The following is a 17,745-nucleotide window of genomic DNA, read 5'->3' as shown; positions in this document are numbered from 1 at the left end:
AAGCCTTTGTTGTCTGACGCATGTGTAAAATTTATGTTTGGAAGAAGTACAGACTATGTTCAAATATGTGTGTGTAAATAAGGAAAGTATTCCAATTACTTTATCAACAATTTTGACGACGCGGTTGGTTCAGGAATGGTCATAATTTTGTACCTATTCAGTGACGGCTTACAAGTACTTTAATGTATGAGCAATAAGGTCGTGTATACATTTTTGGCACTTTGTCTGTGTCGATATTTAATACATTGACTGTACCTGCAACAAAGACGGCACATCGTAATTTTTATTTTTCTTATGTTTAATATGAACTTGCAGTCCATAGAACTAACGGACACGGCCACAAATTTTGAACCCATTAACGCATATAAAAGTATGACATTTTGAAAATAGGTAAGCGTAAGAAACGGGCCTTCTTTAGCGCAGATACTTTATGTATATTTTCCGATAGTAATAAGAAAATATATCTCTCTTTGTTTTTTAACAGTTAATAAAAGCTTGTAAAAATGTCTATGGGGCAGACCCTTTTCTTCCCTAAAGTGTCAATAGTACAAACACCAAAACTTATACATTAGCGTACAAGTTATCCTGATCATTGAAGTCGGGGTTAATGTGGTCGTATCCCCATCACTTATTCATGCCCATTTTACTTGAGCCGATTTACTTCACTTACTCAAATAGTAATTTGACAACTAGCCCAAAAGCTGAATAGCTTTCTAGAGGAACAAATAAATAATAAATAAATATGTATTATAGCTAAATTTTACACAGTGCGATCTAGTCCTACAATAAGCTCATTAAAGGTTCGTGTTTTGGGTACTAGGAGACGATATATCTATATGCATATAATATACATAAATACTTGTATAAAACTGTCTCCCAAACACATGAAAAAACGTCTCTCTCTTACCATTCATGCGAAAAATTAATGACTAGTATAAAATTGGTATTAAATTTCGACTTCATTGTTTTCAACAATTCATTAAAGCTCAGACCAAAAACCAAAACGTATACATTAGAATTGTTCTGATCACTGAAATGGGCTAATGCGATCACATCTCTGTCATATTCTACGACGCGCCCTTCAAAAAATGACATACGATGATACAGAGAACTTACTAATAGCCGTAAAATGATTTCTTACTGTACTTTGATATAGAATACATAAATAAGTTATTTTGTTAAGGTTATCACCCTACCAGATTTTTATTGTGTACTATTTATAATTATAATTAAGTGAATAATTACAAATTAATTAATATGGTCCTATTCTGCCTGAAACACAGGAACTCCTAGTTCAGGCATTTGTAAACTTTTCCTTATCCTTAATCCTTAGTCTTTAAGTGCTAACACTGTACTTATACTGTTTTCAATAAAATTATTTGTATTTGTATTTGTATTTGTATTTGTATAATCACAATTGTTATCAAAAGTAGTAAAAATTTGTCAACCAACCCGAAGACTTTAATTGCGTTCCAAAAAACCAATACTTATATCATTAACAGCGAAAAAAAATTACCTCTCTTTTGTAGCAATCGGGTCATAGGTACATATAGCGTGTTGGTAATATTCTGACCTCTTTGTTTTGTAACTATTCAATAATGTGTCTTTAGAATGGACCCTTTTCTTTCCTAGTGAACCATATACCCAAACACCAAAAACCAAAACTTATACATTAAAGTTATCCCGATCATTAATTTCAATAAATGGGCTAATGTGATCGCATTCCAATCACTTATGCCCATGAATACTTGAGTCAATTTACTTGAATCTGTCACAATTGGTATATAAAAAAATTAGAAAGTACCTACAAAGTTGGTCTTGTTTTCACCTTTTGGTTTATCTAACGATTCAATAATACGAGTATGTGTTGAGAACGTACCCTTTTCTTTCCTAATGAACCCAACTACTAAAAACCAAAACTCATACATTAGAGTTATCCCAATCATTGAAATGGGCTAATGTGATCGCATCCCAATCACTTATTCATGCCCATGAATACTTGAGTCAGTTCACCGGTCGCAGGGCAATCTTCCTCGTTAATGATGTTGTACTTATTACGTTGCTTCTTTTATTGTTACAAAGACTTATTTTTACATTGTAATTACTGTGACCAACTTACGGGAAAATCTTACACAGACCGACCTAGCCAACTAAGCAATACAAACATTGGTTACTAGGGGACGATATACATACTTATATTCATTGGCCTTTGAGTCTATTACAGACAATAGTAGTGTTTGAATACAAACAGTGCCAGGTTGCGCGGCAGCGCTTTTCATGGCTGTATAGGCCAATACGGGAGCGGCAAACACGACCACAAGCCAGGCAGGTGTAGTGTGTCCGTGGCGAACAGGTGTCGGGCTGATGACGCTTGGCTCGCTTACTAGCAAGTGTCTTAAACCAAGCCTCATCATGGATTTTACGTCCGTCGAACACCAGTTTGCGCCACTTATCTCTGTCCTCGGCAAGCTCCTCCCATTTATGAACTGGGATGTTGAAGGCGTGCATGTCTCGCTTGACGCAGTCCTTATGCCGTAACATAGGCCGACCGACGCTTCTCTTGGCTTCAGCTATGGCGCCAAGTAAAACACGCCGAGGCAAACGAGAAAGTTGCATTCGATGCACATGTCCCAGCCAACGTAAGCTATAATACTTATATAGATAAACACTTACTAAGATACATAGAAAACATCCGTATTCAAGAACAAAATATTCGTGATAAACACGCAAATAAATGCCCTGACCGAGATACAAACGGGGCCTTCTTGCTTCAGAAGCACTAACGACTTGGCTAGGAGGCTGTTGAAAACACTACTAGTTATCAATTGGAAGAGCAAAGCCTTCTGACACACTACTTACTAGAAGGTCTCTTTACATATTGAAATACTTTATGTTGAGTAAAATATATTTTCTTATAATAGTAAGTACTTATAGTTTTTAAGCTGAGAAACAAATTAAAAGTGGAAATGTCAAAACAAATCGAAATTCACTGTCTTAGGTAGAACTTGAACCCACGACCATAGGATCACTAACCCAGTGCTCTGTTATTTGAGCTGCCAAGACCGTACCCAATGCTGCGAAAATTTCTACCATATTATAGCCTTAGAGGAAGGCTCTAGCGACATCTACCCGTAAGAGATTTACACTTCTCAAACGGCTGCCGAAGTTCCAAGTCGTATTGGAAAATCACCAGTAACGATGCGCTATCCCATACTAAATTAATTTTTAATTTGTTTCTAAGCTTAATAGCATCGTTCGCAAACGTTTCTGCTTGAAACGAAATTAATTAAGCATAGTTTTTATTTGTTAGAAGTGGTATTGGAGTGGACTCGAATTTTAATAATAATAAACCTATTGTTTGTGCACCCATATCAGATCGCCCGTTGATTTAAGTTAATTAAAAGTACTTATAGTGGAAATGTAGTAAAATCACATATTTGACAGGTATAAATTGACCCTTACTTAATTATATAAAGCCTAAGAATTCCTAAAACCTACCGTTTAACAAATAGCCTTAATCATAGTATATTTAAAGTGTCGTAGCGAGTTTTTGATATCGTGAAGATGGCACTTTTAACAGTTCACATTAACAAACTAATAACCTACAAATATTTTCCTTGTAAATAGTATCCCGTGATTGGACATATGTATAATATAAGCTTGAAATCGTATGTTTTCTATGAACAGTCAGCATCAATAGTAGGGGATGAAATAACGCGCCAAAATTATCTGATATTCCGGATAACTTTTCCAACTAGAGATTAATTTCGAAATTCACGTTCAAAGGTATATATTTTACCATCTTAATTATTCTACATAAAGAACCATCACTTTTGTTAAGCTGTTACAGAACAGTAGATACTTTTGTGGATTGTACATAAAAAACATACGATTTCAAGCTTAATTTGTGTTTGACGATCCAGGCAATTAGTATAAGATTGCCGCCAAATATTGTATGGGACATCTGATAATATACAGAACATACGTCGACACATCCCACGTAAAATGTCCCCGGCCCTTAAACGGCCGTAGATGTAAAACCCCAAACGGCTTTTCTGAGGCGTTACATTTGAAGTACACAGGTGTCATTCCAAACGCTGCCGTAGCACTCGCGAGTCGATGTCTTAGTCTAACCATTATAACAGCCCTCTCCTATTACGCATAGTTATTACGGATTTTGAGCTCACTGTACTTGTATCGTACTTCGACTCGCCTTTGTGTAAGCATTTGCAATTAAGGATAGGACACGTAGGTGTCAGAACTAACTGCAGTTAGACGGTGCACGTGTCCGACGGTGACGAGTAGGTGATACAAACTGCTAATTTCTAAACCCGAAAGTCAGCAGGCAGTGATTGGAGGATGAGAGCTGAGGTACGAGTTGAGTGGCGTGAGGCCTATGTCCCGCAGTGGACTGATACAGGCAGGGCTGATGACGATGTACGAGTATCATGTTAATCTCTAAATATCACGTCCTTGTTGTTCAGAGCTTTTGAAGTTGTGCTCTGTTCAGGTGGTGAGCCTGCATTTACCATTTAACCTGCCACAGGGAATTATTGTGCATATACAATTTTTGATACCACGGGGTGACCACCATTGGAGTTGCGTGTTTATGCTAGGTCCTTCTGAATTTGGTTTAATATGTACCCCACTTGTGACAAAACTAGTAATTCTGAGTTTAAAAGATGAAGTACAAAAGGTAAAGACAGAAAAGACCCGAGTACTCTCGGAGCCTTTCAGTCACCGAGTAACCGAGTTTACTATATAATAGTGTTGGGTGTTGTCCATACTTGAGAGGATATTTTCTATGAAAGGCTAGGCTACACATGTATTGCGAATTAACAGATGGAAGATTAACAGTCTCTATTTTACTTGTCTCTGATTCCATCGTTCATTAGCGGACAGATGCGTCCTGCAATCGGAATTCGATCACCGCTTTAGGAACAATGTTACAGAGCGGCTTGTAATTGACGTCTGTTTCGTGTTGTTTTATGCTTGCCTGGTAGTTTTCGGTCTGATCAATGCTTCATAATGTTAAAAAATAGGTAAAAACGTACAAAATTATTTATTACAGGTAGTTTTTATAAAGTGCTTGCACACCGAGCATGTAGATTTGACTTTTCAACCAGCCAACTGCATACACCATTGCACACAGTTACACTTAATCAAATTTTCGTTCACTTCATATTTTAACTAAGTACAGTCGTCATCAGATATATCGAAGCGGCCAAGGTGCTCAGAAATATCTGAACACGCACACAAGCATTTTGAAAATAGAGGCGTGTTCAGATATTTTTGAGCACCTTGGCCGCTCCAATATATCTGATGGCAAATGTACATCACTTAAAGGTTTGACCTCAAAGAAAAACATCCAAACCATAAATTTAAAAAAAACAAGAATTTGACACTATTCGTAGGATTGACATTTAAAACATGCTGACGCCATCTGGCGGGCAACCCCACTGTATTAACTAATCCTTTCACAAACAATTCTACAATAAGCGGTAATTTAAACTAGAACATGCATTTCTAGATTTCCTGCCTAGACTGCGTAGCTCGGGATCTAGATTCGCGTGTTTATCTCATGGCACCTCCGCTCCGCTGGCCCGAGAGTTTCCAGTACGATTATTATATGTAACAACCTAACTGCGAGAAAACGGCTCGATGCTCGTTAGAAAGAATAAAAATATACATCCAGCCATTCGTGTAACGTACAAGTAAAGTGAATTATACTGTACAGATGATGATTGCAATTTTATCTAGTCACTCTCACTCTTATAGATATATATCGGCGACCGATCGTAATGTATTCCCGGGGCTCCTATTTCTAGACGTTTGCCCTTTGGGCATCTAAAGCAACATTAATAACATTATCAATTTAATGAAATTAAATTTACATAAGTAAATTATTATGAATCAGATATACGGCTGAATGCGATTACAATATCGCGAATAGATATAAATCTACGGTCGAAAAAGTCAAAGTACTCTTTATTATTCCGAATATTGGTTATGCGTTAGAACGAGCAAGCGATATTGCAATCGCATTCAGCCTTATATCTGCATCTACGTTAACTCATTAAACATGTGTACATATTGCAATCGCATTCAGCCTTATATCTGCATCTACGTTAACTCATTAAACATGTGTACGTAGCATAAGAAATACACACGATTCATTTTTATTATTTAAAAGAATAGACTGTTTAAAAGGTTGAAAATAAAAAAAGAACGCATAAAAAACATTAATTGGCATTATGGCAAATCGGCAAGTATTCAAAGCGCAAAAAAAATGGCGCGGTAGTCTTTTATTTTTAACACCGCGGGTACATTTGTTGTGACTTTTGAAACGTCATTCTTCTTTCGCTCGCTTATCTATTCCTACGATGTGTTTCATTCTTATTTAAAACAATATTTCTAAACTATTTTCTATAACTATTCTTCTCTTATGAAGTGAAAATGGTGTTTAGTTTAAGTTTGTCCCGTTTTGGTTTGCGTTACACCCATGACGAGCGTGATTTGGCCGATCAGGTAAGATTTTGTAATATGTTTTATAAATGAACAGTATTTTAACATGACAATGTGCTTTAATATCGACCTTATTGTGTCTTTTACATAAATTATATCGGTCCTCATTGATCACTTTTGACAACATAATAAATAACGCTCCCTGTATTAAGGCAGTACAAAAGATCTGAACTCGTTTAGGAAAAAGCTAAAAACTTACTCATCAATCAATGTTTCGTAACAATAATTTGACGTATAGATACAATGTTATAAAAACATTTCCTTTCCCGTAGTACGTGCGAGTGTTTTGATATGTTTGGAAGTATATCTATATCGACATACCTATACTTTTGTTTTTGATTAAATATAAAATATTTTTTATTGATTTTAGCTCAGTCACGCTATAATAAATATTGTTAGTAGAAGTAGTTTATAAACTTAGTATTGATAAAGAAGAATATGATCATATTGTCTGTAAAATTATGAATGTTATACTACACTAGGATTTACGCTTTATGTGCTTGAAATAACAATGAAAGACATAAAGTCTAAGGTACCATAATATATTATTCAATAAATTGTCATCTTTCAAAAATAAAAATGTTTCCGTATAATAAATAGTAGCTTAGGATATAAATACGATATATGTGTTAAGGTGAGGCGGGCTAGTATATTAATAATTGACGAAATACAAACTAAACTATAAGCTTTAATTCAAGATAACTTATCTGTGTGCCAAATTTCACCCAAATCTGTTGAGTCGTTTTTGCGAAAGTACAAATGGGTGAATCAACTTTTTCTTGTCACTCGTTGCCATGGATACGGTAGCCTGCATGGGTCACTCTTAAAACCTTGGATTTCTGGTATAGAAAATAGCCAAACAGCATTTTTATTTCAGTTATGAGCAGTGTTCGGGGTTTTGGTAGCCACTCGGGGAAAATTACCTAAATTTTATTTTATTTATCGTCGTATATTTTATACCTACACTTAAATAGCATTATTTTTTAGCAGTTTCAATGGTATCGCGATATAACATTTCTCCTAACAAACTATGATAGTATTGTCGCCTGGCTGACCGGACAGTATAACAACAAAAACCGTTGATCCACCCGAATGCATCTTTATATGCACATTTTTATTCGTATATAGTAGGACTTCACTTTTATACTTACCTTCTAAGTACACTGAGGCAAGTGACAATTTTATGATTTTCGATTTTAACATATTTATGATTAAAATACCCATATTTACCTTACTGAAATTTTATGGTGATTTTAATATTCGTTTTTGAAATAAAGTGACGTATTTGGATGCAACTAACATCATTTTATATATTCGAACGTTGTATACTGAGGCAAGTCACTTGCATCACAGTACGCGGGACAGAAAATGCGGAGGAGGGTAAAAAAAGTGAGGCATACTGATACAACTCACTAGATCGACATGGTAAAAAAACGATAATGATAATAACAATTCAAATTACAAATACTTTATACATTTTAAATGCTTTGATATTAGGTAACATACAATTACACTTCGAATCAAATTTAATCCTAAAAATTTACAAATTTTGTCGTATACTGGATCAAATATAATCTCCGCTAAAATACGCGTGTACTATCTGTATATCATAAACTGCAATAAATTTTGGAATTACATTAATAAAATAAAATAAAATAAAATAAAAATAAAAATCATTTATGCAGACAATCTCTGAGAGATCACCGGAACAAATCCAAAATGTTATGGAAATACATTAAGAAATAAGAAATTTACGTTCCGTTGCACATTTGAACCGCTCTCCTGCAAAATCCTGATTTTTTGCCTTTACTTAGAAGATATGGACTTGAACATTGCCCGTCAAAACACAACCCACCTAATACACTAACTGTTTATATCTCTTCATACCAGATCCGTCGCGTCACGGCATAAGCATTAATCACTAAATGGTTGTGTTGGCAACACCTGAGAAGTGTTTCTGAGCATTAGCTGTTGCCTGTAGCACTTTTACGTCGCCGTATACTTTTGTGTTCTCACGTTCATGCTAGTCATGTTGCTCCTGAGTTATTGCAATTGCAATAATAGTCATATTAACCAGTATATATGTGAGACCAGTGAAGGATCCACTTCTATGGAAGTGAAAGAAAAACAATATCGAATCAGTAAATCGAAGGTACTGTACATACAAGATACATAGTGTGGAATATGGTCCCGATAAAATATACATAATGTATTAAATCATGATCATTCCTTTTTGGCTTTGCCGTAGTACATTTCAAGGGTTTTGCCTCGCTCAGTATATCAGTATATAATTTTGTTTGTTAATCTTATTTATAAACTAGTGACTCGCCCCGGCTTTGCACGAGTTACACAAAACCTAAACAAATTATACACTTTTAAACTTTCCTCAAGCATCAGTCGTATAGTACATTGTATAGTACTTTTTGAGTTTATCGCGAACATACAGTCAGACGCGACGGGGCACGTTTTATAAGGTGTAGTGATTTTATAATTATTTATTTCCTGAGTACAGGAAACTAAAATTGACATAAAAATCTCAATATTTTTTTTATTACTAGTCTCGACATTTTCTTATCCAATAAGCACCAAAATTAAGGTTAAAAAAATCCTCCAAAAATGAAAACTTTTGCCGTTATAGCAAGACTTCTGCAATCCGTAAATAGCTATAATTCGTTTGTCCTTTGGTGTTCGTGTTGGTTAGATAGACAATATATTTTAACTAGTTAGTTGTTAAGATTCATGAATAAGGGGATAGTTACACTGGTTTTCCCGAGGGCTCGTACCTGCGCCCAGCAATGTGGTAGTTTGTGGCGTTCACACGGCGGTAAGTAAAACAAATGGAGGCGTTTTCCGTTTCGAGAGTTTGCTTCTTGTGTGGGGCTAGGATTGTGTTGTGTGCGATAAGTTTTAACTACATGACAGATGTGCACTACTTACAAAATTGTGAAAGATGTATTCTGTAATACACTTAAAGGAATTTGAATAAATATCATTACGTAATTCTTTACAAACAACAATACATAGAAGATACTGATCATACAGCTTTTAAAATTATCACAAGAAATATACGCAGTTTATTCCATAAAGTGTGTAGTATTACAAGTCTAAGTAGGTATATAATAAGTCTAAGTATTATAACAAATTAATGGCTGTAGCTCCTCAAAATACCAATTCTATTTGAAATGCTACTTAATATTAAAAAAAAAACTGTCACTTTTCTTAAGGATTAGGCATTTCATCAAAAACTGTTTTACGTCGTATTTAAGACAATATACCTTTTGGTCAAAAAGTAGATACCTACTATAGATACAGCAATGACATTTGACAGCTCCAAAGAACAATTAATCATAGTCAGGAACATCGTTATCTAATTACAACAATGTAATGTAATATTACTGTCTCAATGCGGCGGAATCAAATGCACGAACCACCACGTACAATTCAATAATTGTAGATAATTAACTGATATTGTATGCACGTCCCGGAGGATGCTGCATTACCCTGATCTTCGCTGCATTAAGAATGCATAGCCAATGTTGTTAATTGAATCTAATTATTGATACATGATCTTATTATTGACTGTTGAATTATTAACTGAATTACATTGTCCGTATTTGTTACAGTTTTAAATAAATAATCAAGTCGTAGCTAGTTTTCTATGAATTTATAAGAACATTCAAAATTTTACCTGTTACTTTAATGATTCTGACAAAATTATTTTCTTAGTCAAAAATGCAGTCAATAACTTATAAAAATTGGCCGCCCTATTGGTCCAAGATGTCCGTATTCTTTCACCTCAGCCGAAAGACGTCCACTGCTGGACAAAGGCCAGCCCCAAGGATCTCCACAACGAACGGTTATTCGCTGTCCTCAACCAACGGGTTCCCGCGACTTTAATCAGATCTTCGGTCCATCTAGTCTGGGGCCTTCTCACGCTGTGTCTTCCGGTACGTAGTCGCCACTCGAGAACCTTTCTGCCCCATCGGCCATCGGTTTTGCGAGCAATGCCCACTGCCACTTAAGTCTGGCAATTCTCTGAGCTATGTCGACAACTTTGGTTTTCCTGCGGATCTCCTCATTTCGGATTCGATCACGCAGGGAAACTCCGAGCACAGCTCGCTCCATTGCTCTTTGAGTGACCTCAAGCTTTCTTATGAGGCCCATTGTGAGCGACCACGTTTCTATGCCGTACGTCATCACTGCATCCTCATTCTTTAAAACATTCTTATTCCTAAATATACAGGTATGTTACAATATCTGGTATTATTTTGGCAGTCTCTATGTTTAGGGTATCAGGTACAGTCTCTATGGCTGTACCAATAAATTACGTGTTGTTAAAAGAGCCTTTTAATAATCTGCATTGAATCGAGCTATGTTTTATCGGGTATTGGTATTTGATCCATTCATTTAGTTTTATTGAACCAATAAAAGAAAAATTCCCATCCTGTGTTTTCCACGTCGACAAATAAAATAAACCAATAAATCCGGACCATATCAAATATTTTGTTTGCATTCCATACATGAAAAGTGCAATCCTTAAAAAGGAACATAATCCAGCTAGTGGGTTTGTTAGAACACAAAAGTCATAGCAAACATAAATCAAACAGCAGTGGAAGTCCGGAAATTGATACCGCTCTGACGGACCCGGTGTTCCCAAAGTACGTGTATACCAAGTATAGGTGTGCTAGTCTTTATACGTGTACTGTGTGGCTAGAATGTCGTATATACACGAGTGGTTTTGTACAGTCCTGGGAATATTCAAGACTCGGCGGAATGTAACACATTATCATATAATCATATAACAATGTAACACATAATCTTCTTTAATTAATATAAATGTAGCAGTCCCTTATCCCGAATTTGCTTACATATTAAAATAAATGCAAATTACGTATACTTTCGGAAAATAAAAAAGTTAAACACAAGAATTTCGACAATTTTATGGGCATGTTTCTATTCGTGTGTTGCCTAAATGCATTAAGAGTGAAGTATACCACGTGATCGTCCATACAAACAGAGAAAACGTTTTTCCACTTCTAAATATTTTCCATTATCCATAATTTTTTAGTATGCTATTGACACAATTAAAAACTTGGTTTATAGGTTTTCCTTTTGTTTCAAAATTCGTAATACATTTTTTTATAGCGACACCTATAAACCTAGAATATATTATGCTGAAGCGATCGACATTAAAATCAAAGAGTTGTTAAGATTTAGTTAGTGGAAGTTAGTAGCGTTTTCTCCCGAAATGGAATTTCATAGAAAAAGTACCGTTTTTTCGCTAGGATCGCAAAGCTATTCTTCCCTCTTAAATAATAAATACTAAATTAATTTTGTTTTCATGTTTGATAGTTCTCAAGAAGAGAGGAATGCGCATTGGGATCATCCCGGGAACGTAAAATATCTCAGCGCATCACTACTAAGTGATATACACCGTTTTGGCCCCTGACGGTATACCTACTTATACATAGAAAGTTATGGAGCTTAGTGCCCTGTCGCTATAACCGGAATCGCTTTTAGCGAAGCAACTTTGTCCATCTGAACTGCTGAATAATGGAGATGAGAAATGCTGTTTACTTTCATCAGTGAGTTGATTTATTAAGCTAGCATCAGAAATGTTTTAAATACATTGAAAGACCGGTGTGATCCGGCGGCAAATTAGATCTTCCTGTAGATTAAACCGATACACCACGAGCGAGGTGTCGTAACACACGCCCTAAATCGGCGAAATGCGTACTACTTTTAGGATTTTTTTTTACTTACAAAATTATGTTTGAATGTATTTATGATATATGTATGAATAATTTAACCTCGTGGTAATTCGGTTTAACCCACAGGAAGAACTAATTTATGGCTATTTAAGAAAAAAAATCCATCACTGTCTCAGTATTTTAAATATTGTATTTAATATTCGTAAAATATTGTTTACTGGTGCAATATACTGTAGCAACACCTTACGGATAAATAATTTATATATTTTTTCAATATTGATCATAACAATGGATAGGTACATAAAAAATCGAAAAATACCTACGAGTCAAATAAATTTTGCCGCAGCAGCGCCAAGATTCTTAACCGAAAAGAAATTGTTTTACAAGTACTATTTCATTTCATTTAAAACCATTGTTTTCGTGTTTAATTCATTAATTACTGAATGCGCTGTCCGTCCATTGAGCACTATAGAAGGCGTCTCTGGGCTTATCGTTAAAACTCCGTTATTATCGAATTCTTCGAACGGCTATGGAAACAAGATACTTGACACGAAATGCTAATTGGTTTAATTATCTGTCACTTACGGTACATTAGTTATTTTGTCTGTGATTAAAGCTTAATGTTACGGATGCGCCTTCTGCAATGAAAGATACTTTTAATTAAGAAGGACGTTTCCAAAACATAAATAAATTGCATATGATCGTTAGCTCTTTTGATACAGGTAATAAAAAGTGGGACTTTTATGTATTCATATATTTCGTTCCGGCGTGTCACGTACCTATTAACAAGTTAATAATAAAATGTGATGATTTGAAAAGGACAATTTTGGATATTTTTTATTGTCTGGATCGACAATGTTAACAAGTTCTGAGATAAAAAGTTGTTGGTGCAAAAAATAAAAATTGGTCAGAACCCGACTCCTAGACTTTATTCTTCTCATCGCCAACGACTTCGCGAGTCACTTTCAAATTCTAGTGACTGGAATTGTGGAGGACATTAAACGTTAATGCACCAACAATATTCCCTGCCTGGGTATCGTAAAAACTTCGCCCACTACTCGTGGCCGTAAGCGGACGACATCATGCACTTTGACATTGTTTTAAAGTAAATTCCGATACGAACTTGAATGACAATAAGTCTTGCTTTTTAAGACCCCGGAGACACGAATTTTGAACAAAGTTTAATTGGTATTTAAGTAATTTCATAACGAGGTAGCGTGCGATAGGTAGATTTTAAAGCAAGTTTAATAGTCATTCTATTTAAGTAACTCATTTCTAGATAAGTTTCTGTGTCAATTTGTGTCTTGAAACATTACTTAGGTAATAGACTTTCTTAGAAATGTTTACCTTGTCACAGCTGGATTAATAGATGGCCTGATTCATATCAAACAACAAACAAATTAATTTCTTTGACCTTTCAAATAGATAGTATGAAGTTGGTTGAAAGCAAACGATAATATTATTCTTCGTCCACTGTTTCAACGGTTGTGTCTTTGACAACAAACTTAAATATGTTATTTTTCAATGTACGAGTAAGTAGTCTAAGTACTCGTATGTTATATATAACAAACAATGATTTAGGTAATAACAATGAATCTTCATACATAAAAAAATAAAATAAAAACTAAATAGGTATTATGGTATCAAGAAAAAATAGCTTTGGTATCACGGAATGTACAGAATTTTCGAAATTCTCTGACACTATATTTAGTGTAAAACGGTAACTATCGTCCCCCAAAGTGCAGACTGCAGTCGAAAAACTTGCACTGCACCTGCTTCTACTATAACCTAACATTTATGTTGCTATCGACACACGTTGTCGAGTTTTACCGAATATACGAACTCGGGCGATAGACGTCTAAATAAATGTAACATATTGTGTTGAAAATGTGTTTAAATTACAGGCCTTAATACTAAACTTACATTTAATGCAGTTTAATAATAAAAAGTATCACTTCAATGCGAGTTCGAAACGATGATGTGATTTATGAACGCTGTAAGTTAAGTAAAATAAGGTGCAGAATGTTTAAACGTGTTTTGGTTAAATCATAGTTATAATTAATTTTGTAAAAAGTTTGTATTTTTGTTTTGTTTCTTTATTTATTTATTTAAACTTTATTGCACAAAAGAAAACTTATCGTACAAAAGGTGGACTTAATACCAGTCAACCTTATGGTAAAGCAGAGAGATTGTGATAATGTGTTTGATTGTTATAATGTTATAAAGTGTAAGTCTGTATTAAATATTGAAATAATTGCTAACTTTAAAAAAGCCGCTCCACTGCGACCAACGGCTACAGCGAAAGCAGTCTCTACAGCCCAACAAATCTCCACTAGCGTGCCACGGATTAACTCGCAGCTCACATTCCGCATGCTCAGTAGTTACGGGCCTAGTAATTGGCATTCACTGCGCTGGACGCCACGGAAATTAAAAATGATTGTACTGCCTGTACTGTAGGCAAACTGACACTTGAAAGTCAAGGCTTGCTGGGAAGGAAGATGCTCTCAAGTCTTAGTTCTTACGAAAGTTTTCGCGAGTTTTTGGTGCTTTTTTAAAACATTTACAAGCGGTTACTGTTTTTTTTAATAATATTCAGGTAAGAATACCGCTGTGATGCAAATAATGACGTTATCGCTAATACTTTTTTGTACCTTAACATTTCATTGATTATAATACATAGAGTAATAATGAAATAAATATTTTAAAGTTTCAGCTCAAAAAACAAATCAGTGACAATAGTTTTGCCGTCAAAATATTACAGCAACTCGCATATGAAAATTTTCCCGCAATAGTTCTTAAAAAATATTGTTGATACCGTTATTCATCATAGACAAACTTGACAATGGAAAGTGAAGTCATGTTTGCAAATTAACAAACGAGATTCACAATCAACCCCCCGTAATTACATTGTTAATATTTACAATGACTGAAAGTTTAAACATGCAAATTGCACACTTTTCCAACGATTCGTGTTGTTAAAAAGCGGCGGACAAAGGCAGCGCGTAAATGTTTACCCGACACATCGGTCGTTGTGTGCATCAATTAAAAATATATTACTTGCTGGGTTGACTTCCGTCCGTTCGGAACGCTGGGTTGCTGGTCTCATGACCAAATGTCGTATCTCCATATTAATTCCCTATAAGAACCGGCTTTTGTTTATTGCAGCCTGTGCAGTCCGGTCAAGCGCAGAATATTCAGAATGTACAAACTGCACGCCGGTGCGTTGTTACTGTTCTTCAGCGCCAAATACTGATAGAATTTGTAACAACATGTTTTATGTAACGCTTATAAAGACAGGCCTTGTTAAAGTTTCATATACAGCAAGATAGTCAATTAGCTAAGAATTTATCAAATCAAACGACAATCTGCTGCCCACAATTTTCTACATATAGCATAATCCACCATCGTACGGTTACGACGAATGAAGACCAAAGTGTTGCGGCTTTACCCCGTCTGTTCCACTTCATTTCCCCTCCCGCACATTTTACCTACATTAAAGCAAGATAGAATGTACCTAAATCGCTACCTTTGTATGTTTAGAATAGCCCCAGGTGATGCGTTTGCATCGCCATCACAAATGCACAGTGTACGGTAGCTTGCAGCGATAATTTTTATTCGCTCAAATAAACATATTTGTGCAACTTTTATCTGAGCCGTTCGACTAGTGTTGAGACGAGTGAGCCGATTGAGTATTCCCTGAGCAGGGGAATATTGAAGACGATAACAATCGGGAAACAGAATTTTTTTATTATGACTTTAATAAACAGGTTTTGTTATTTTATTTGTGTGTGTGTTTGTGTTATTTTGAGGTTGTGCAATAAAGAGGATTTGTATTGTATTGTAAAGTAAAAATCATCTGTTTCGTTTGTGTGTATGTATCTAAGTATTGCACGCTAATACTGATTACGAAAAAAATATTGTACAACGTCTTTGAGTATTTTGTGTATTAATACGAGTATTAAGTTTGTAGATAAATTAAATTGGGAATTAACTTTCAAAGCCAATTATTTTACTTTATTGTTTAGATATCATCTTGATCAACGTTCAAACAAAGTACAAAAGGCGGTTTGAACATTAGTAGGCATTATTTACTAACAAATATCTTACACTAACGTTATTAAAATTAAGACGCCCCATTATTTCCTGAAGTTGTAAATAGTACGGGAACATTACACGTACCTACGTAATATTCCCGCATTAAAAATGTGCCTCTAAACGGAACATCACTACGTTCGACTTTCTGCCTTCATATCGTTATTTGCATATGAATTCCGTTTGTGTGACATATTTTTATATTTCATGTACGTTAAACGACCGATCATAGTCCATCAGTCAATTTGCCGCGGACCAATCTGTATTCTAAATTGGGTCGATTCATGCCGTCGATAACTTTTGAATCTATAGTTGGATTGTATAACTTTCACTCCAATTTCGAAAGCAATTCTAGTGTTATTCAGAAGTAAAAAATTGAAAATGTGTAACGTTAAAACATTCAACCGTTTTAATTTTTAACTGGTACAATTATTTTTTGTTAATGATTCTGTTCGACTGTGTCTTTGTGTACAGCTAACGAATACTTTTAATACTACTTTGATATTTTTCACATTTTGTCAAACATAAATTAGGATGTAAAATATATACTTCTTGTTTTATTAAATAAAAAATAAATAAATATTTATAGGACATTATTACACAAATTGACTAAGTCCCACAGTAAGCTCAATAAGGCTTGTGTTGAGGGTACTTAGACAACGATATATATAATATATAAATATTTATAAACACTTAAATACATAGAATAATAAGAATAATTAACTGTAGGCATGCAGTAATATTTTTTTCGGAGAATATGAAAGGTCTTCGTGAGATGAAAGGTGACCGTGACCAGAGGGTAATTCAACTAAAAGGAAATATACCTTTCCCATATTTGATAACGGTGAATATAAATGGACTTCCAGTACTTTCAAATATATGATTTTTTTTTATTTTATTATAAATTACATTTAATGGGAATCATACAGCACATAATAAAACAAAATGGTAAAAACTAATCTAAATTAAAATATATCTAAATAAGGCCCCCGCGGCATTGTGCCAAAGATGCTGGCAGCATTCCCTCGCTGAATGGCAATACTTATGCGCTGCGAGAGAAAGCTGCCAGCTCTCTGGTCACCGGTAGAGTCTATGAGCCTTTTACTCATTTCCTTAAATATTGGTCTAGTTCAAATCACAGGCAATAGGATTTATACAAAGTATACATAATATTACTAAGTAACCGTTTCTTTCGTAAAACAAATAACCATTTCACGCGGCAAAGGTAGTAAACTAAGATCCCAAAGTTGTATAAAAGTTGTTCAGTCAAACCATAGAGTGGTAGGTGGCAGGTTGCGGTGATTTATTACTGTTCTCAAACTGCTGCGGCTGCAGCCGCCATACTGCACTATTCGTTACTAACTATTTTAGCCGGTAAACACTGTTTTCGAGTAGCCAGGCTAACTGCAAATAATCA

At 35.0% G+C, this 17,745-nt stretch overlaps 1 protein-coding gene across 9 annotated transcripts in view; it reads left to right on the top strand.

The window, feature by feature from the left end:
- LOC133520104 (polypyrimidine tract-binding protein 2) overlaps positions 1–17,745 on the top strand; it is a 673,469-nt gene that overhangs the window by 523,888 nt on the left and 131,836 nt on the right. The window contains exon 1 of one of the 9 annotated variants that reach the window (XM_061854417.1): positions 6,263–6,528. The exons of the other annotated variants lie outside the window; for them this stretch is intronic. Coding sequence (XP_061710401.1) covers positions 6,457–6,528 — 72 coding nt within the window. The 5' untranslated portion in view covers positions 6,263–6,456. Of the gene's footprint in view, positions 1–6,262; positions 6,529–17,745 lie in introns of those variants that run through there. 9 annotated transcript variants of the gene reach the window in all.

The sequence above is a fragment of the Cydia pomonella genome, chromosome 7, assembly GCF_033807575.1.
Source record: "Cydia pomonella isolate Wapato2018A chromosome 7, ilCydPomo1, whole genome shotgun sequence".
Classification (NCBI taxonomy): Eukaryota; Metazoa; Arthropoda; class Insecta; order Lepidoptera; family Tortricidae; genus Cydia; species Cydia pomonella.
This window is presented reverse-complemented; position numbering and strand designations above follow the sequence as displayed.